General features: G+C 23.0%; 3 protein-coding genes across 3 annotated transcripts; 1 reads left to right on the top strand and 2 right to left on the bottom strand. All coding sequences in view use genetic code 6, as the record gives it.

The window, feature by feature from the left end:
* Window positions 1–2,242: 2,242 nt before the first annotated feature.
* Window positions 2,243–4,641, top strand: TTHERM_00122420 (deoxyribonuclease II family protein; the record flags this gene model as incomplete). The annotated part of the gene is made up of 2 exons (XM_001010838.2): window positions 2,243–2,589; window positions 2,664–4,641. The coding sequence occupies 2 exons, from the start codon at window positions 2,243–2,245 to the stop codon at window positions 4,639–4,641; spliced, it is 2,325 nt and encodes a 774-aa protein (XP_001010838.2).
* Window positions 4,642–4,745: 104 nt separating this feature from the next.
* On the bottom strand, window positions 4,746–12,354 carry TTHERM_00122410 (cation channel family protein; the record flags this gene model as incomplete). The annotated part of the gene is made up of 14 exons (XM_001010837.2): window positions 4,746–5,073; window positions 5,183–6,173; window positions 6,237–6,393; window positions 6,450–6,994; window positions 7,262–9,513; window positions 9,575–10,012; window positions 10,176–10,604; window positions 10,667–10,728; window positions 10,807–11,293; window positions 11,372–11,635; window positions 11,697–11,773; window positions 11,830–11,898; window positions 11,963–12,157; window positions 12,259–12,354. The coding sequence occupies 14 exons, from the start codon at window positions 12,352–12,354 to the stop codon at window positions 4,746–4,748; spliced, it is 6,390 nt and encodes a 2,129-aa protein (XP_001010837.2).
* An 871-nt stretch (window positions 12,355–13,225) lies between these two features.
* TTHERM_00122400 (cation channel family protein) lies at window positions 13,226–21,326 on the bottom strand (the record flags this gene model as incomplete). Its single annotated transcript, XM_001010836.2, has 13 exons — window positions 13,226–13,655; window positions 13,816–14,337; window positions 14,403–15,393; window positions 15,640–15,796; window positions 15,868–16,412; window positions 16,568–18,924; window positions 18,988–19,413; window positions 19,479–19,540; window positions 19,598–20,078; window positions 20,203–20,463; window positions 20,768–20,835; window positions 20,974–21,117; window positions 21,189–21,326. The coding sequence occupies 13 exons, from the start codon at window positions 21,324–21,326 to the stop codon at window positions 13,226–13,228; spliced, it is 6,582 nt and encodes a 2,193-aa protein (XP_001010836.2).
* Window positions 21,327–22,456: the final 1,130 nt, after the last annotated feature.

Below are 22,456 nucleotides of genomic sequence, written 5' to 3'. Positions count from 1 at the left end.
TTTAGCTTATCTTCTTCTTGGTTGTAATAGTTTACCAAAAAAATTAACTCAATTAATTAATTAACTAATTTACTTATAATATTAGTTAAAATAAATCAGCCAGAAGTCAGCAAAGTTTTTGATGAATCTGTTAGTAAGTGCTTTCTTTCTACTTATTCTTTTTAAATTCCTTTTTTATTTGATAAAAGTTAATATTTTTGTCAATTACTACCAACTTATAAGTATTTTTAAGCTTAAATCTAACTAATAATTCTAACCAATTACAAATATTTCTTCTAACAAGTTAATTTAAATGTTGTAAAATTAAGCCAATAATTTTCTTTTATTAATATTTTAGTGTTTAATTTACCTTCTGAAATTTGATAATCAATCATCCTTCATTTTCTCAATTATTTTATCTCATTTAGTAATCATTAATTACATCATATGATTATTAAGAATTTAAAAGCTTTATTAAAAATTCATTATAAATGATATTTTCTTTATGATTTTTTTAAAGTAACATTTTAAACCTACAGCCAACCTAACTAATTTGGCAATTTAGTTACAAATTTTTTTCTAATAAATATCATGAATTAATTTGCAATTTGTAATTTAAAGTGAATATATTCTATTAAATTTTAGTCTCATATTTATCAAAAAGTAAAAATAAATTAATTTATAATCATTTTTTATTTTCTAAATAATTTTAATAGATTTCAGTAACCATCAATTTAATAATTTGATTTTGAAGAAACCATTTAGCTTAAAAATATATTAATAAACATGATTGATTCTGTTTGATTTGTAAAGATAAATATTTTAATGCTACAACCTAACGAACGAATGTGACTGGCTTGTTAATTACAAATATTTTCTAATTCACCTAAAAAATAATTTACAATTTATAAAGTAAATTATTTTCTTTTAAGCTTCTGTGCTTTATTTGCCATTTAAAATTGATAGTAATATTTCTTATTCTCAATTATTTATTGATTTCAGCAATCATTAATTTCAGCATATTATTTATTTAGAAGAAGTACTTTAGTTTTATTAAAAATATTAGTAAAATATATTTCTGTTTTATTTTTGCAAATAAATATCTTATCATCAAAAAAAAATAACAAACAATTTATAACTTTTAGTAAATCATTTCATTAGCATTTAAAAATTGATAATAATACTTTATATATTTATTTTTTCAATTATCTATTTATTGATTTAACAAATGAGTAATTTCAAAATATAATTTTGAATAAATATTTTAGCTTTATTTAAAAAATTGTTTGTAAAATATGTTTCTGTCTAATTTTTAAATAAAAATAAATAATGATAAAATATTTTATTTTTTAAATATTTTAAAGATAGATTGGCAAAAAAACTAGAAGGGAATTATTTTAAACAAAATAAAAGTTTTTTAATATAAAAATAAATTTGAATAATTAAACAAACTATAAATAAAATTATTAATAATTTTTTATTTTTAATAATTTTTTTAGTTTTTGTCATAATTAAAATTAATGATTTAATAAATCGATAAATCAAACAATAAATTATTAAAATCACATGAAAATATAATGCAAATGTATAATTATTGGTTTTACTTTTATTAAATTTTGTCTATTCCAGGTGCTTTAAAAAATAAAAATTTTAATTTTGACAACAAAGTTTATTTTATTTGATATAAATGTTCCGCAAATTATCCTTTTTTAGTAAAGCATAATTTTGTATTTTTTTTTTTGTAGTTCTAGAAGTGTTGAGTAAGCATGTAAGTATTTTAAATTAATTTTCAATTTGTATGATTAAAAATTAATCTATTGATTAATAGAACTAATTGAATATTTAATGTCCAATACTCAAAGTAATTTTTAAGTAGAGATAAATGTATGTATGTATGACTTTTGTTTTACAAATGGAACTATTTTATTTGAAAATAATTAAATATAAATAGAATAGCTTTTGATATCATGATTAGCGTCATTATTGATAACCTGATAGATTTATCAAAAATTATTAAAAAAAATTAAACTAATAATAATTTTATGTGCTTATCATTTGTATATTTGATATACATGCTAACTAGTACTGAAATATAATTAGCTATTCAAAAATATTAAGCTAAGAATTTTAATACAAATTAGATCACCAAACATTTACAATTTATAAATTAATAATTTAAGAAGATCATTTTCCTCTCATTTGTTTGATCATAATTAATTAAATAATAAATTTATAAAAATTTTGCAAAAAATAAGATAAATAAATGAAAATATTTAAATCTATTTTGCTTCTGTCTTTTATCTTCATAATTAAGAGCGATCCTAGTTGTATAAACCCAAATGGTGCTCAAGTTGATTGGTTTATTACCTTAAAACTGAACAATGGTGATGATTATGCCTACTGTGATTCAAAGAGTTGTGATAAGATATAATTATCAGGCTTTAAAATTAATGATGCGAAAAATTCACCAATTTTAAGAACCTTATAATAAATAAAATAAAACCTTAATAATGACAAATAAGGGTATCTTTTATGGAATGATTAGCCACCAAATAATATGACAGCCACCAGCAGTAATGCTCATGCTAAAGGATTTATTAGTTTAGGATAGTAAAATTATTTATTTATAAATATATAGCTAGCTTTACTTTATTAAATTTTTATATTTTTTTGATGAAAAATAGAAAATCTGGATTTATACTTATTCACAGTGTTCCAGAGTTTCCTGCATTCGCTGATAGCAGCAGCTTAAAGGAAATACTTTTAAATATTGAAGAATCTCAACAAAAATATGGATAGCATTTTCTTTGTACTAGTACTTCTCTTGAAAATTTAGAGAAATTAGCATGTGGCTACAATATTGATAATCCAAAAGTGTATTCAAGTTTTCTTCCATATTATATTGATCAGAGTTCTTATCCCTGCCTCAATTAGATGAAAAATAACAAACGCAATACTAAGACCAAATAAATGATAATTACTTACTCGACTCTGAATGGAGAAACATTCACAAAGTTTTCCAAAAATAAAGACAATTAAATACCATTATATGAATAGATAGTTACCCAAGAACTAAAAACTGGTCTGTTGGTTTAAAGCTGGGGAAGACCTTATGAAGAAGCTTCATGCTCAGGATCTTACTAAGTAGTTTCTAATACAAGAGTTTAGATAGATGGAGCACCATAATTTAAAGACACATAAGATCATTCAAAATATGGTATATCAATAGATAAAGCTAAGCCATTTGTTTGCTTAGGTGATATTAACAGAATGAAATCGTAATGGAAAAGAGGAGGTGGCACAATATGCATAAGCAATAAAAATATTCATTTTCAATTTACTAAAATTCTTTAATGCTCAGGTTGCACAAATAATAATGGCTATGAAGAAATTAAAAATGATTGTGATCCTTCTTGTTAAAATTGTAAAATCCCTTAATGTTAATCTGGATGTAAGAGCTGTTTATCTTCAGACTCAAATATCTGTATTGAATGTGATATAGGATTTTATTTAGATGGAAACAAATGTTCTCGATGTTAATAAAACTGTGAAATTTGTACCTAAAATGGAAATATATGCACATAATGCATCGAAAATTTTGAATTAGATAAAAACTCCTAATGTATTCCAACTTGTGATCAATCTTGTTTAACTTGCTCATAACCTTAGGATCCAGATTCTTGTCTTTCTTGCTCTAAAGGTAGCTACTTAACAGATGACAATAATTGTAAAAAATGTATTTCTCCTTGTACTGATTGTGAAAAAGGAGATAAATGTACATAATGCGAATAAAATTATATTTTAAAAAATTATGAATGCCTACCGATATGTGATAAATCATGTTTAACTTGTTCATCTCCAAAGAATCCATAATCTTGTTTAACATGTGAGGAAGGGTATTACTTGAATAAAATAACAAATGAATGCATGATTTGTGGTGTTGATTGTGCTTAATGTTTAGAATCTGCTGATAATTGCACTACTTGCAAAGATGGATTTTCATTTAACAATAAGAAATGTATTAAAAATGAAGTTAGTAAGACTAAAATTTGTCATATAAGCTGCTTAACATGCACAAAAGATTCTGATCCAAATGCTTGCTCATCTTGTCCTCCTAATTTATTCCTTACAAATTTAAATACTTGTTTACCTTATTAATGCGATAAATCATGCTTAACATGTTCATCTCCTTACAACCCTTAATCTTGTTTAACATGTAAAGGAGGTTATTACTTGAATAAAATAACTAAATAATGCATGAATTGTGGAATTGATTGCGCTTAATGCATAGAATCTGCTGACAATTGCACTGCTTGTAAAGATGGATATATATTAAAAAATTAAAAATGCGTTAAAAGCGAAATTAATAAAGTTAAAACTTGTCATAATAGCTGCTTAACATGCACCAAAGATTCTGATCCAAATTCTTGTTTATCTTGCCCTCCAAAATTTTTCCTTAGTAATTTAAATACATGCTTACCTTGTTAATAACCATGCTCGGAGTGTAAAGAATCAGCAAATACTTGTACAAGTTGTTTAGAAAATTATTTTTTAGAAGAATCAAAATGCTAACCAATTAAAATAGAAGTTACCAGATTTTCATATAGTGTACTCTTTGAGCCAAGTTTACTCTTAATTTTATATTTAATATTTACAATATGATTAAATCCTTTTTTATTTTTTTTTGTTTTGAATAGTTAAAATTAAAAAATCTACAAATAAAAAAATATAATAAATAAATAAATAAATAATATTATTGAAATTAGTCAAATTTATTTGCAATTATCTTAGGTTTCAATTTATTAATTCTATTAATCAAATTTCGAGTTTTTTTGCTATATTTCTTATGATTATGTATATAATTAGTTTTTTAGTTTCATTGTGATATTTTTTAAGTTTGAATAGAATTAGGAATCGTGATTTTTATCTACAAATTTTTTCTTCCATAGCCTTACTTTGCTACTAAGTATAATTATTAAAATCATGTCTGAGCTTGTTAAATTAGTTGGTTTTATTAAATTTTCTCCTTTTAATTTGGATTTTACGATTTTCTACTCTAAAATGTAATTAAGATCTGCATCTTCTGGTTCTAAGCTATTTTAAATTATTATTTAATAAACAATAATTAAATCATGAAAATGCTTTTTATATATTAAAATAAAGAAAACATAATAAAAATGTTAAATTTAATTTTTATGTTTACTTATTAACACCATACTTGATTGAGACAGAAATTCTTGAAAGTGAAATTACAACGTCATGAAATTTGTAACAAAAAATTTTATTTTCTGGGTCTTCAAATATTGGAATGTTTAAAGTCTGTAAAAATTTTTATTTATTTTCAATATCGAGCAGTTCTTAACTATCAACACCATAGATAATAGCTATCTAGCTGGAAAATTTCCAAAATTATTTATAAGTAATATAACCTTTTCCCTAAGGGTCAAATGCAGTCCATAATTCAAGAATATCATCCATTTAGTAGTGATTAATAGCACTTTCATCTGCTTTGAAAGATTGTTTATAAGATTCAATGATTGTAGCAATAAAAATATTTAGTATTACTAGTGTAAAAAATAGATAAAAGAAGTAGAAAAAGAAAAAAGAAAGAGAATTTCCACAACTCGCTAATCCAAATTAGACATAATCTTCATATGAATGCATATCATTTCGGCATACAAAATTAGGTTCTTATTTCTATGAACATTCTAATGGGATTAAATACCATGCTTCACTAGTAACTATTCTTATTAGAGTAAAAGTAGCTTAAAAGAACGTTTGAAAATGATTATCGTAATAGTTTATGATTTCCTAAGGTTTTAAATAAGGAAAAAGATTAAGGGACAATAGCACAGAAGTGTACAGAAAGACAACTACTATAATAAGTACACCTTTGATCGAAGATATTGCATAATGTAAGCTTTTAAAAAGTTTTCTAATCAAAACAAAATGTCTAAAAATAATATAAGCTCTGATCAATTATAAGCCTTTAGCTATGCCATCTAAAATTCTATAATTGAAATTGTATGTCTTGACATCGTTATTCAACTAGAAACTTAAATTTAGCCATCCAATAATAATGACTGTGAGGTTAAACAAATTTTTTTTACTTATCAAAAATTGTCTTTGTATAGCTATTAAGATTAGAATAAATTCTACAGAAAAAACTGATAAACAAATCTTGTTAATTAGATCTATTTTTTTTTAAAAAAAAAATTTTTAATGAATTTTTAACTTAAAATGAAAAAATTTTTTACATAGATTTTCTAATTCATCCCTGGTCATTCTACTTTTAAAGAAAAGAAATGATATCCCATTCAACAAAATAAATATGTAGATAATAATTTTCAAAGCATATCCTTTGATAAGATGCTTAAAAATAAATTTAGATATTGGATTATCTGGAGGAGCTAACTATTTTATTTGATATTTTTTTTAATTCCAAAGTAAAAACAAATAAATAAATTTACTTATTTGCTAGGTGAAATACCATAAATGGATGACTTTATGAAGTACCATTCTTTTTGCTAAGGATTCAGTGTGTGAATGAGATTCTCTTTTTCAAGAAGTTCACTAAAGGATTCTACCATTAGTCCTACAAACATGTTAAGAAAACATACAAAAGCAATAAAGTAAAATTGAATAAAAAATATAGCCCAATAACTATGAGCTTAGTATTAATGAGTTAAGTTTCTTCCTTGAGAATCATAGGTATCAAACATGATTTGAGACCAGCCTTCAGATGACTATATATTGTATAATATTTAAACAGATTTTATTATATTATCATAATTGTAGTCAGATTCAGTCCAGTCTCCTCCCAAATCAATACAGTCTGTTTTTGAAACAACTAATTCCTAATATCCTTTATCTTCACCGTACACAGTAGGGAATGTGCATTACCAATTTTAACCTTTTAGCAATTTAGTTGTAATTATTCCCATCATTAGCAAGTATAAAACGGTAAACGTGATTAGTTTCTTCATCCTTGGAGCACACTCTTACACAAGTTTTCCTTTTATAATTAAAATATTTTAAAAAAACTTAAAATTTCATTTCAAATTTTTAATGAAAAATAATAAAAATTTAGAATAAATGAACATTACACTATTCACCCTCAATAATAGCTAAAAAAAATAATATTTTTCATTAATAAAACTTTAGCATAATAATAAATAATTTGCTTTAATTTTTTTGAAGATAAAAAATAGCGTTTAAAATAGGATTTATGAATGAATGTTTAAATTTTTTATGATAATTAAAATAGATGTGTTTGTTTTACCTGCAAATTTAATTTACTGATTATATTTTGCCAAATATATCAATACTAATAGCAGTCTAAAGATATTGATTAGCTTAAGGTAATATAGAGGTTCTTTATTAAGAGGGAAGACATACACAAAACAGGTAATTGATGTAATTAGATCAATTATATTTGTGTAATTTTATGTCAGGTAATTAAGCAGCCCTAAATTGAATATTTTAATCAAATTTATTAATATTTATATGAAGCTCAGTATTCCCTGTAATATTAAGAGAGTCAATTTTTATTTGCTCTTTGTATCCAGATAAGGTGAATCCAATACAAAAATAACTGCTTAACAAATAAAGAAAACAATCATAGCGAAATCAAATTTTTTACTTTGTATAATACTGAAAAAAGTCAAAATAAGCGAATTTTCTTCATCAATTTAATAGTTTTAATAGTTACTTAATTCTTCTTCTATGTTTTAAACGATATTCAATTAATTTTATTTTTTTTCTGCTTGACTTTCTTGTATTATTGAGTCACTGTTTTCTTTATTGTTATAATTTTTTTTATTACTCATGCTGATACTCTCGACTACACTGTCAATATCTTTGCTTATGAATAAACTCTAGCTTCTATTAAATTGATTTAATTTTTTGTTTTTTTATTTTTAGGTTGGAGAAATCTAACTATTTTGAATTTTGTAGCTTTTTTAAGATATTTCTAAAAAGTTATTCTCTGAACTTTGGTTATTATTTTTCGAGTTTAAGAAATCTGCCTATTTTTACGGAGTTTCTAAAAAGTTATTTTCAAATATCTGATTATTATTTTAAGTAGGAAGTGTCTCTGTTAATCCAGTAGGGATATTCATAATAGTATTACTCTTTTGGTGTTTTCCTTTAAGATTATTAAAAGAATTATGAGAGATTAAATCTTCAATGTTCTTATTTTCAAGTTTATTAATATGACTATCGGATTTTTTATGATTTATATTATCTCCTCTTTTCATATTTTACGATTCTTTAGCACTATAATTAGACAATTTGTCTTAAATTATATTATCATTTTCTAGATAGCCATTTTTATTTTGATTTTGAGTTACATTTTATTGATTATCTTTTTCTTTTTAAAAATGACCTATTTGAATATCTTTTTCATTTTAATCTTCTTGTTGGAAAAAATTACCAATTTTAGGTGAATGATTCTACATTTCTAGGTTTAAGTTTATTTTTTTATAAGTTTATTCATCATTATTTAATAATTTATTAAATTAGCTCTTTTAGTTACTTGGATTCAATTTTTACATATCATCATTTTAACTATTTAGGTAACCGCTTTTTAATTTGATAGATTATGTTTCTGAATTAATATCTTTTGTGATTTTAGAAAATAGATTAGATAATTTAGGTTTTGAATCTGAACCCTAATGAAAACTCTCATTTTGTTACCTTTGATTATTATCTTACTTATTTTTTTGATTATTGCTAAAATCTGTTAAGCCAGGGCTATCCTTTTGATTTTATTCACCTGCCTCTGCATACTGAGATAATTTACTAGGATTTTTGATATTAGCTTTTTGATTTATTAATAATCCTTGAATTGTTGGTCTTTTTTAAATATTCTAAAAGATATTCAGATGATTCAATTTTTTGGGAGGAGATACAAATTAATTTGAACTATCGTCTTGAACTTAACAGCTTAAAGATTTAATAGAAGACTTTTTAAAGTAAGAAGAGTTATTTTTATTACTAGATTTAACCGAAAAATTGTCTTTCGGTGACATAAAAATTTTATCTTTTAAATAGTTTGTTTTATCTACTTATAAATTTAAACTTTTCTAAATCTTATTTTAAAGACTTTCAGAAGAATTCTTGAAATTATTTATTACGTTTATATTTGACTCTACATTATTAATTTAACCATTAATAGCAGAAACTTAGCTCTTTTTTTTGATATCAGATTTGCTAAAAAAATAATAAAAACACCTTTAAAAAGTTAATTTGACAAAAGTGTAATAATCTGTTATGTGCTATTATTCTTTACTATTAAATATTTCCTTCTCAAGCTCTTCCATCCATTTTACAAAGTGTTTGATAAACAGAGCAATAAATAATCTCATAAACAAGACATATAAAATTAGCATAGTAAAAAGATAAAACACAATACTCTGAGCCCCTACTATTTCAGAATAGAAATACATAGAAACATAGTATTCCTCATTATAAAGTATCATTATAGAAGCAATTATGCTATCTATAACACTCTCAAAATTTATTCTTATTAATCTAAAATAATTTAAATAATGAGTTTATTTAATTAATTATAATAAACTTAATTTTAAATTACTCATTCTCACTTTCAGGTATATATTGGGAGAATAGCTCTCTTCCAATTTAAGAAACGACAAGGATAAGAATAATTGAAACAATCAAATATTCAGGTATAGTTTAGAGAGTATAATAATAGGTATCTAGAATAACTCTCCAACTTTCAAAGATTTAATAATTATATAACAATTAAAAGGATCTCATTATTTTTGTGCATCTAACTAGGATAAATGGCTACTTAACAGGGAAGAAAATATCGTACCCCAGATTTACCTCAAACAGATAGCTAATAATATGAGTTAAAAATATTAAACAATCAAGAATATTGATATTATTGTTAAAGTATTATTTTATCCCATCAGCAACAAAAGTAATTAAAATCTCTAATAACAAAACTAAAACAGCTATAAAATCAAGACAATTTAGTATTCTATAATCTCTATCAGTAATATCTGAGCTATTTCATTATATTTAAAACATTTTTATTTGATAAATTTTAAAACAAAAAATTCTTCAAATTAAATAATTTTTTAGATTATTTAGTTTAAATTGCAAATTCAGCAGTCTAAATTAAAATTTTATTTAAAATAAATAAATAAAGAATTAAATTAATGTCTTACTAATCGAGACAAAGGACAATTATGGACATCAGATTATTGGCAAAAAACAAAAATTTTGTATAAGGAGACTTTTTTATTGAAACAAATAAATCTCTGAATTTGAATTTAGTTTTTTCCTTTTAAAAATGACTTTTTAGTGAAGAATTATTTTATTCTTGTTATTCATTTAAAGGATATTCAGTATCTAAAACTTCAGAAGATTTTTTAATCTCATTTTAAAATAGATCAGAATTTAAATTTTCTTATTTTTTTTAAATTTCATGAATAAAATCTCTTCTACTCCTAGACCTTAGTTTTTAATTATTGTTTTCATCTCTTTTCTTTTACTTTTTTTGGTTGTAGAACACCTATGGCCCATGTTTTATATGAGTTTAATTTAAAAAACCTTCATAAAGAGTGGCTAGAATAATATTTGAAAAAATTTAAGACCTAATTTTTAATTTTAAAAATAAAATTAAATTTTTAGATAAAAATTATTTTGTTTTTATTACGTCACTAAAACAAGTGAACCAAAATAAACAGCTGCAACTTCTTTCTGCTATGCTCTCCAATACTAAAAAATTTAAAAATAGTAAAAATAATCATAAAAAATATTTCAATAATGAAATCAAACAAAAGAAGTTTTTTTTACTATTTGCGTTATACTAACCCACCCAGAAACCATAAAGAAAGTATAGACAGTAAATAATGCTGATTAAAAATTATCAAAATTTGGAAATCCAAATAGTAATTCCTCATTATTATACTCGCTATGGTTAGGTGGTAAATTATAATCGATAGGATTTCCACAATATGTTTAAACAGGAAAATCAGGGCACTCTAGAAAACCGCATGGCAATTAATTATTAGGGTCTATCTCCCAAGTTTAACTTTCCAAATCAGGATGCTGCGTTAATCTGCACCTACTTTCAATATCTCCTTTGAAAAAACTCATTCCAATAACTGCATAAAGAAATACGATGCTAATTAAAGGAACAAAAGTCTTTGTTAGATGACTGAAGCTTACAAAGAAGGCATTAACTTTCATTCTAAGGTTAGGAAAGTGTCTAAAAAAAGTAGTTATTCTTAAATATTTAATCGAATTAACTAATTAATTCTCAAGAAATAAAGATATCCAGCTTTAAATAAATAATTAAATAAATTTAGCTATTCAGTTTAATGATAAATAATTGTTTTTTTGTTTTAATAACTTTTACCTAGAAATGAGCACGCAAAATAAAAGGATATTCCATTTGTTCCTAAAGTATGTATACTTCTTTTACCACAAACCACAAATAATAATGTTTATAATTAATTCAAATGTAAATACTATATTGCACACCAAGTCAAAGAAATAACTAATCTTATTAGTATTTATCTAAAACTTTTCTAAGTTTTGATGTTTTCTGTAACTATAATCTATCATAAAAAACCCTGCAATTTAAAGAAGTGTGAACAGCAATATGATTCTTTTATAATAACTAGAATTATTAAAAATATTTTAATATCGCTCTCACAAAAATGAATTAACATATTAATTACATAGTATTTGTGATTTTGAATAAATATCTTCTTAGTGGATGGTTTAAATTGAAATAATTTAAAGACTTTTGGACAAGCTTGTAAATAAGTTAGAAAACTTTAATTTTTAAGAATCAATTTTTAGTAAATTTACTTAATCGTATTTTTTAGTAGTGAGTTCATTTTTTTATTCAAAAAGGGCAGAAATTCGAATTCTTTTTTCCTATTTTCATTCATCAACAAAACACTTATTTATTATTTTATATGTTTATTTAATGTTATTTTACCTTTCTCTAAAACTTTTCCCTTTGGGCAACTTCCTTATCCTCTTCAAAATGGATTTTTTTATGATTTGATTACATTTTAGTTTTTTACTTTTAGAATTAAATATCTGCCTTTAATTCTTCTTTTCCAACGTCTACTTCTTTCATTTCTTCTTCAATTTCGTGATTTAATAATTAATTAAACTCCTATTTGGTCATCTATTTGAACATATTTATATTAAATTTAGATCATATTAACAACCAATTTATTTTATAAGAATGAATAATCATCATAAAACACAATTTAATTTTAATATTACTTTTCTTTTAAATTGGAAATTATTATCCAAAGGAGGACTTTACTCCATTTTATTATTTACATGGTTTGCTTATATTTCATTTTTGACTTTGTCCATTAAAAATTCTATTTCAAACTAAATTAAAATAGGAAAAAGCGTTTTGTAAAATAATTGCAAATATTTTTTAAAGCAAATTTCTACTTATTTGTTTTGAATGTATATTTAATACCTTTATATATCTTACTTTAATTTCAATATTTTATGCAGCTTTCTCAAACAAAATATTTGTAGATTAAAAGTTATGCATGTTACAAACATAAGTTTTTAGAGAAATTAAAAACAAAATGTATGAATTTGGCAAACCTTCCCTCCTCTCTCAAAATAAATTATAATTTTAATTAAAAAACATAATTTACTCATACACTTTAATTGAGCATATTAATATTTTAAAAATAGAGTAAATTATTCATATTTTATCTTAAATATTTAAATTAATTTTTGTTCGTTCAATTTCAATTTTCAGCTTTTAAATTTCTTGATTATAAATGATATTTTTTAAGAAATATTAATGAATACTGTTTTTTTAAAATATTTTTTTAATAAAATTTGATCTTTTGTATTTAATTAATTTGAATTATAAAGAAATTTTTTAACTTTTAAGTTTTAAAAAGCAAAATTTTTCATAAAATTTAGATCATGTATAATAATATTTTCTGATAAAATTCATTTAAATTTTTTTAATAAATTAATAATTATATAAAAACAATCAGTCAGTTATAAATTTATTTAAAAAATGGTTTGAGAAGTATATAATTTGTTTGAAATTTATTTAGCTATATTAATTTAATATTTTTATCAATAAAAAGATAAGTAGTGACATTTTCATAAATTAATATGAAAATTATTATCTTGAAATTATTATATAATAATTTGAGCAAAACTTCATTTTTGAATTCCATAAGTATTTTAAGTATTTTGGCATTCAAAATCAAATATTTTGAGTTTCTTCTTACTCATCAAAAGCAAAAATAAAGTTTTGATTGAAATTGACATCTAAACCAAAATCATCATCTTGATAATTATCCTATTCTTAAATTACACTGGTAGCCTTAAACTCAATTGGTAAAATGCTGAATTTTAATTTTTCATCTCTAAATTGCTTTTCTTAATTTTCTTAGCAGTTATTATTATTTTCAGGGCTTTAAATATTTTGATTTTGGTTTTATTCTGAACTACTTTTTTATTATATTTAAGTGTTTGAGATATTATTACTAGCATTACTGTTTTATTTGCTAATTTTTACAGGTAAACTTTTATTTTTTTCAAATTATTGATCTGTAATTTTATTTGGTTATTCGATATTATTATAATTAAAATCATCTTAGTTATTATTTTATAAAACTAAACCATCTTCAGTGCTAAATTTTAAAAATAAAATAATAAATATTGTAAAAATAATAAATTCAAACAGAATTTATATTTGTGATAAACAATATTAAAAAAACAATTTAAATATTGGAAAAATTTTCAGAAATTTAAAATATAAATTAATAAATTAAATCAAAAATAAAAAATTACTCTTAAGGTTTTGTTTATAAGCATTCTATAAATTTGACATTTTTTTCTGCTTTATTGAGAGTTGATTATTTAGAATTAAACTTTTTCTTTTCAATTGGAGGCAGTTTACTTTTTACTGTAATTGGGATAAATTATTCAGTGTCTTATTGTTTATCTTCCTTTAAAATATCCTTAATTTTAAGTTATTCAGTAGTTTGTTGTTAATTTAATTGTTGAATTTCTTAATTTGTTTATTTTTTATCATTTTCTTCTTCTTTTTATGCTTGCTCTAAATTTATGTTTTAGGATTTGTTAAATTGGCTTTTTAATTTTTAAGTTAACTGCTTTATGTCTAATATATATTCTTCTTACTTGCCCAGTACTTTTTGTCTCCATTATTTAACTTTTCTAGTTAATACAATTATTAAAACCATATCAGCACTAGTAAATGAAGTAGGCTTAATCATATCATCTCCTGAAAGCTTTTTCTTCTTAATTAGAGAGTCTAATTAATTTCTGAGATTAGAATTTTCTGGCTCAAGACTAATTTTAAAAATAAATACAAATATTTAAATTAATTTAATTTATTTAGATAGAATTATTTTTACGTTGTGATTCCATATTTTATTTGAACAGATATCTTTGAGATTGATATTACAACATCATGGAATTTGTAGCAAAATACCTTATTTATGGGATCCTCAAAGATAGGAATATTTAGTGTTTTTAGAAACTCATTTTTATTTTAAATATCCATCAGATCTTCGCTTTTTACACCATAGATAATTGCAATTTAACTTGAAAATTGCCAAAATTCTTTATAGCTGATATATCCTTTTCCTTCTGGATCATACTGTTTCCACAATTCTAACACATCATCTAATTGATAGTGATTTACAGCACTTTCATCTGCACTGAATGCTTCCTTATAAGACTCTATGATGGTTGCAATAAAGATATTTAGGATGACAAGAGTGAAAACAAGATAAAACCCATAGAAAAATATATAAGAAAGTCTACTACCGCATGCATTTTATCCATATTTTTAATAATCTTCATATAGAATAATATTTTCAAAACAAACAAAATCAGGCTACATTTTTTTAGCTCCTTCTTAAGCAACAACATACCAATACTCACTTGTCATAACTCTGATAAGTGTAAATAGAGCATTAGGGAAATCCCTAAAGGTCACATCATAGCCATTTATAATCTTTTACTCTTTGATGTAAGGAAATAAGTTCATACTGATCAGAACTGAAATAAATAGGAAAATAATAAGAACCTAAAAAATTCCAAAAATGGAAGAAATGGCATATTGCAATGATTTAAATAATTTCTTAATTATTGTAAAGTGTTTCATAATTCTATAAAATCTTAATAGCTATAGTCCTTTAGCAACTCCATCAAAAATTCTTAATCCTCTATCAAAAATTTCAAATTCATTTGTTTATTAAAATCTCAAGTTTATCCACCCAATTATGACAATAGATAAATCAATTACATTCCAAGGTTCTGTGAAATATTTTAAATTTAAGCAAACCATCCTGCAAAATATTTCAATAATCATAGCCACTAAGCAAACTTCATTTACTAAATCTATTAAAATTATTTTTATAAATTGTTTTAAAAAATCAACTAAAAATTTTTAATAAATTCCATTAAAAAACTAGAAAAAAAATAAAAAATTAAAATAATTCCTGTAAAAAAAATTTAAAACAAACGCAAGAAATATTAAAAATTAATTTTCCTCAGGGCAAGTTATATTTATATCTATAAAATATAATTATTAAATTATTTGAATATTAAAAATTATATTTTGAAATTCAAATAAATAGTAATTACATAGTTTGTCTATTTCTTCTTGAGTTTATCTGTTTCTGAATAGCATTAAGTTTATGCAGTTAGCTAGAGTGAAAGTATAAAAAATTATTTTTAATGCATTCCCTTAAATTAAATTATCAAATAAGAACTTTCTAACTTTATCTTGAGGTATTTTTACCTATTTTAAAAACAAACAAAATTTTAGAAAATTATTTTTTTAAAAGCTAATTTATTTATTTATTTCTTTACTTTTGCTGATGGCTTCAACTAATATATAGATTTCTTGATAAACAGCCATTCTTTTTAGAATTTATGTAAATCTTTAGTTTTATGTTCTGATTCAATCATTTCTAATTAAGTTTCTACGACTAAACCGACAAACATATTCAGGATACAGATGTTTGCAATAAAGAAAAATTATATGAAAAATATCGCCCATAAACTGTTTTAGCGATAATGAGAATTAAGCTCAGGAGATGTTGAGTCATAAACATTAAACATAATATGAATCCAACCTTCTGAAGATTAAACCATAAATAGAATTTAAAGAGAGTTTATTATATTGTTAAAATTATATTAAGAATCTATCCAATCACCTCCTAAATCTAAACAATCAAATTTTGTTATAATTTCTGGTATTTCACTATTTTCTCCATCACTTTCATCTCCTATATAGCAATGATGCATAGATCCCTTCAATAATTTTGTTGTTAAAGCTCCGCTTATCAGTAAGAATATAGCTGCAAAAATGATTAATCTTAGCATTCTGGGGAGACACTTTATCAAAATCATTCCTTTAAATTTAATTAGTAAATAATATTTTTTTTAATAAAATCATAAATACTATTTTCCTTAAATCAGAAAATTAATTGTTTAAATAAAAATTTTCTTCATAGCAAAATTCAATAATAGTATGAATAATTTTTTTATTTTAAAATTAAATTTTTACCTGCATGGTGAACTTCTTTAACTTAATGGGATAAGAAAGAGAATAGCACAGTTAATCTTAAGATTAGGATGAATTTAAATACATATACACTTCTTGGCCAAAAATCAACTGTATAGAAGAATGAGGCAACTGTTGTGATAATATCAATAGAATTAAAAAACCAGTTTCTTTATATGAAGGAAGTAGGTGAAAAAATGAAACCATATGCAATTATTTGCATAATATTTTCAATTATAAAAAAGGCCGTTAAAATAGCATGGAAAACTATTATAACTACTTGCTCTGAGCTGTTTGGATCAACAAATGGAGTGTCAGCGCAAAATAGAAAAGCAAGAGCAGCTATGCAAATAGAGTTAAAGTAATCAAAGTAGTTGTGCATTACAATATTTTTGCAGATTTTTCTGAATTTATTTTCTTTACTAAATATGAACAAAGATCTCTCTTCTTCTTCTTCATCATTATTTATGTCATGACTATTTTCATTTTATTCACTGGTCATATTAAGCTCTTTAAAGCTATTACTTCCAAGATTTTTGTTATAAGCATTATTATTATTATTTAGTTTATCGATAAATTCGTTTTACTGTTATTATTGATTTGAGTGATGTTGAGAATTCTATTTTCCATTCTAACTCAGCTTATCATTATTTTCTTAGCTTTTTAAACTTTCTAAGCTCATAATCAACAATCTATCATACTTAGATTATGAGGGATATGATTCAGCGTCTGACTAGAATTATTCTCTGCTTGATTGTTTTATGATTTCATTGATACAATTTTAATTTATAAAAGGAAATACAGTAGAGCTGTTTAATGGAGATTATAATGATATGCTGGGTAGTTAGCTATGACGAGTCCTTTTTTATGATGAATTATGGCTTTGGATATTAAATTTAGCATGCTCTATTTTATTAAATTCATCTTGATTATTTCTATTTTCATTTTCACCTGATTTACTTCTGTTATAAATTGACCTTTATGGAGTTAACAAAAATATATTATTTTATTTTTAATCGTTTTTATTTTCTTAATTAATTGGTTCAGCTATCTAATCTTTTTCACTAGAATCGTTATTTAACACAATATTAAAAGCTGTTGATGCATGCGAGTGTGTATTAATCTTACGATAAGCTATTAGCTAGTTTTAGTGCTTACTAGATGTTTCTCTAGAGCTTTGCTATTACTTTTAATCAATCAAATTTTCATTTGATTTGCTTCTACTCATTATTACATTTATTGAAGGTTAAGTACTTTCTCTAAGCATTTCAAGTGATTGTTTTCTTTTAAGATTTTATTTTTTCATTTAAATTTCATCTATTTTTTCTATCGAAGTTGTATGAATTATTTTAGGTAAATTTAAATTACCATTTTAATTTTATTTTTTAGTCTGACTATTTTAAATAGCTCCATTCATTTTCTAGTTTTAGCTATCTTAATTCAACATTTTTGTTTCATTTTTCAAATTTTATTGCTTTTCATAACCTTTCATTCCATCTTACTAATATTCTTACATTTCTTCTACTGAATTTTTAATGGATGCTTGCTGCTTAATATTATTGTTTTCTTTTAGAGTGTTTGATTGTTGAGGTTAGATTTAATTTCTTTTCGAATTAAAGAAATTTGTAGCTTGCTTTGTGAGTTTTTTTATAATAACTAATGTTTGAGAGTGATATAATACAATTTCATTTTCTCTCAGCCACTTCATAAAAATATTTATAAAAATAGCTATGAAAAGCCTAACAAATAGTACTTAAAGGATTAGCATAGCAAGAAAGTGATATAAAATACTTTTGTAACCAACTATTCTCCTATATTTGTACATAACTAATTGCCACTCTTCGTTATAGCAAATCATAATAACAGCTATCAAACTATTATGAAGTGTGTTATAATTAATTCTAATAATTGTTTCTTCTTCATCGAAATGTTCATCTCCTCCATCCATTCCTGCCAAAAGCTCTCTACCTATTTGAACAAAAAGAACGATAAGAAGGACCCACAAGAAAAGAAACTCAGGCAAAGAGGCAAGTGTATAATAATAAGTATGTAACAAGATTTTTAAGCTTCCAAATATAGAGAATTCATTTATTAGTCTTAGTATACGCAGCATTTTTATCCATCTTATAAAAATAAATGTTTAAACCTATGGATTGAAAATATCATAGCCTTTACTACTCTCCACGATATATGAAATAGATGTTATTAAGATAATAAAGGCATCTAGTAGAAGGAGTTTTTGCTCAAAGTACTTTTTTCCTTAAGTGATTAACTCTATAAAAGAAAAAGAAAAAAATATCATTGTGACAATAAAATCAGCTTTGTTCAACTTAACATATTCATATCCTTCTATTTAAATACTATTTAAAATTTAATTAATTATGATATATTTTTTATTTATAAATGAAAGTAAATTAATTTACTTGTCAATACAGAGGACTACTATTATCGATATTATATTAACAAAATGTAAAAAACTAAATAGAGTTGATTTTCTAAACTGTTTAGCATATTTATATATAGATTAAAGAAATAAACTTAATTTATAGCCTTTATTGTATTTTAATTAATCATCTCTAACACAAGAAATCTATGATATCAACATAAGACCTTATTTTCTCATTTTTTCTTATTCCTATTCGCTGTCATTTGAATGCTTAGTAAACTTAGAAGCATTTTTTTATTTTTTTTTAAAGATAGACTTTTTTTGAGTCGGTGATGCTTTGCTTTCCTTATCGTTCTATAGAGTTGATTCTCCTCCTTCCTTTGAGCTTTATTTACCGCTAGTATTACTGTCCATGAATCCTTCATAAAGAGTAGCTAAGACAATGTTAGAAAAAATTTGGGATCTATTTTATAAAAAAAATAAAGATAAGAAAATCAAAAATATAAAAAGGGTAGCTAAATAAATTACAATAATAAAACTAGCGAAACAAAATATATTCCAGAAACAGTCTTGTCTTGAGCTCTCCAAAACTATTTGATATAATAATTCAAAATAAAGAATTTAATTAAATATGTATTATTAATTACTATATTAGTAGTAGCAACCCAACCATTTATCATAAGAAAGTTATACACACTAAAAAGTGCATTAAAAATATCATTGAAATTAACATAGCCCCATAACATATGTTCATTATCGAATTCATGGTGGTATTCAGGTAATCCATATTCAGCAGGATTTCCACAATAAGATTGAGAAGGACAAGATGCAACTCCACAAGGCAAGTGAACAGATTCGTCAATTTCCCATATCGTTTCTCCTTCTTCAGGATGTTTTGTTAAGCGACATCTGCTTTCTATATGTCCTCTAAAAAAGCTTATTCCAATAACAGAGTAGAAAATAATGACACAAATCAAAGGAAAAAATGTTTTTCCTAAGTGCTTAAAGCTACCAAAAAAGGCATTGACTTTCTTCGCTAGAACAGGGAAGAGTCGAAAAATAGTCAGTATTCTGAAATGTTTGTAAACATTAAATACTTCAATTTCATCTGTAGCATACGATATCCAACTAAATGTTTAATAAAAAAACTGAATTAAAAAAATCATTTTTAAATAAAATTAATAGTTTGTTTTTAAATAAATTAAAATGATTTTTTCATTTAAAACAAAAAAAGAATAAATTTTATATATACCTTGATATAAGAACTGTCAATAAAAGGGCATTTAATGTAGTAAAAATTTAATTTAATGTCTTTCTGTGGGCACCATAAGCGAAAATTATAAAAATTATTTCAATTGTAAATATGATATTTGTAATAAGCTCAAAATAATCTGCAACAACATTAATTTGTAATGACTCCTTTCTTTACTTTGTTATTCTGTATGAATAGTCGTGCATCAAATAGGCAGCTATTTCAGCTAGAGTTGAAGCAATAATTATCCATCTAAAAGTTCTATATTAGGAAAAATAAAAAAGTATTACTAAAAATTATTATTTTTTATTTTCACTTATTTTATTAAAATAAATGCCTAAAATCTTAGTTAGTTTTTTAATATACACTATTGTATCATTTATTGTTATATTTATTCTCAAAATCAAATAGTAAAATTTGTCTGTAATACTTTGAAGTTATAGATTATAATTGATAAATAACTAGTAGAAGAGTGCTAAGTATGAAAAAGAATCATTAATTAAAATGAAAATTTCTTACTATTTCAGCATTTAAAATTAATAAATATAATATTTTAAATACTTACTAAGAGTTTAGTACCCTATAATAATTATTCTTAGTCATTTTTTTACTGGCACTCTCTTCCTTTTCCTTCTTTTAAAATTATTTGAAAAAATGAATTATTATTTGTGTACTTACTATCTGCCTTAAAAAAATAATAAAATGATAAAAAAATGGTCAATAAAAAATTAGGAATAATATCATTTATAAAAAATCTTAGCAATTAATTACATTTTATCCTAAATTTTAATGAGAATACTATTATTGGTCTTACTCTTCATGAGTTTAAAGATAGTTTTAAGTATTTCTATCTATTTCATTATTAGCATCTTAAATTTTTTTTGAAATGATTCCTTCCTAAAATTAAATATCTTCCTTTTTATTTAATAAAATATATTTTATAGCTGCTTCATAACACATTTAATTGAACAAGAAACTGATATTACTTGGGAATTTCTTGTTATGTTCTTCTCATTTTATAATTAATCTATTTATACATTTTGCTAGATATATTAAGGGCTACTCAAAATATTATTTATTGCAATCGTTTCTTGATTGTTAGCTTTTTATGGAGTTTAATTCATTTTATAGCAATTAATGCGCCTTTCAAAGCTATTTTTTTACTTTGAAGTCTCTAAAAGAAGGCTAACTTATTACTTGTATAGCTGATATCAGAAAATCTAATTTTTCTTCTTATACAAGGATAGATAGATATTACTAAATTGTTTCTTTCTAATTTAATTTTATCAAAAATTATATGTTAGACTTCTTGAATTAAAATCGATACCAAAAAGCAGTAAAATTTATGGTTTGGATTATTGTATACTTTTCCTATAAACCCAGCAAAAATAATCTTTACTTAATCTTTCTAGTCATAAATATTTATTAATAGAACTTTACTATAATATTAGTAAGAAATATTAATCAGTAATTTAATGACACTTTTTTATATAAAACTGGATTCTTGACAAAAATAAATAAAAATTATCCAATTATTATTTATTTATTAAGTTAAATGCTAAATTAGTATATCAGAAAAAATATCTTCAAAACTTATTAATTTAAGAATTGAAACTTATCATTTTACAAAAATTCAACTTTCAATTCTGAAAAAAATTTATTTTTTTACATTTGAACTTAAAAAAAAATGCTTAAAATTTTTAAAATAAAGATTTTATTTTTTCATTTATTTTCTATAATAGATTTTTTTATATGTTTCAATGCAATATTAATAAAAATTTATTGCAAGGATTTTTTAATGTGTTTCAATGCAATATTTTATAAAAATTTATTGCAAGGATTATTTTTAGAATCCATTCAAGCGGTCTATAAATTTTTTAATTATTATAATTTGAATGCTTGAAATGAGTTAAAATAATTTGAAAACCAGTTAAAATTGATGAAGTAAATAAAATAGATAATTAATTATGTTAAGGTAAAGTAAAATGAATATCTTTAATTTGAAATTTAATCTATCTGGATTGATAAAAAAATTATCTTTTTAAATGAATTTATAAGCATGCTTGGTTTCCTTGCTTTTTAATATTATCGTTGAAATTTATTTGATAAATATGAGTTTGAGTTATTCAATAAATTTCAAAAAATCAAAATGAAAAAATATATTTCTTTATTTTTACTAGTCTTGGTTTATAAATTTCAAACATAATAATCAATTGCTTTAAATTAAAAATCAAATTAATTTGCTACATAGAAA

Source organism: Tetrahymena thermophila (assembly GCF_000189635.1).
Source record: "Tetrahymena thermophila SB210 genomic scaffold scf_8254752, whole genome shotgun sequence".
In the NCBI taxonomy this organism is placed as follows: Eukaryota; Ciliophora; class Oligohymenophorea; order Hymenostomatida; family Tetrahymenidae; genus Tetrahymena; species Tetrahymena thermophila.
The sequence above is the reverse complement of the archived record's forward strand: the minus strand, read 5'-3'. Positions and strand labels throughout refer to the sequence as shown.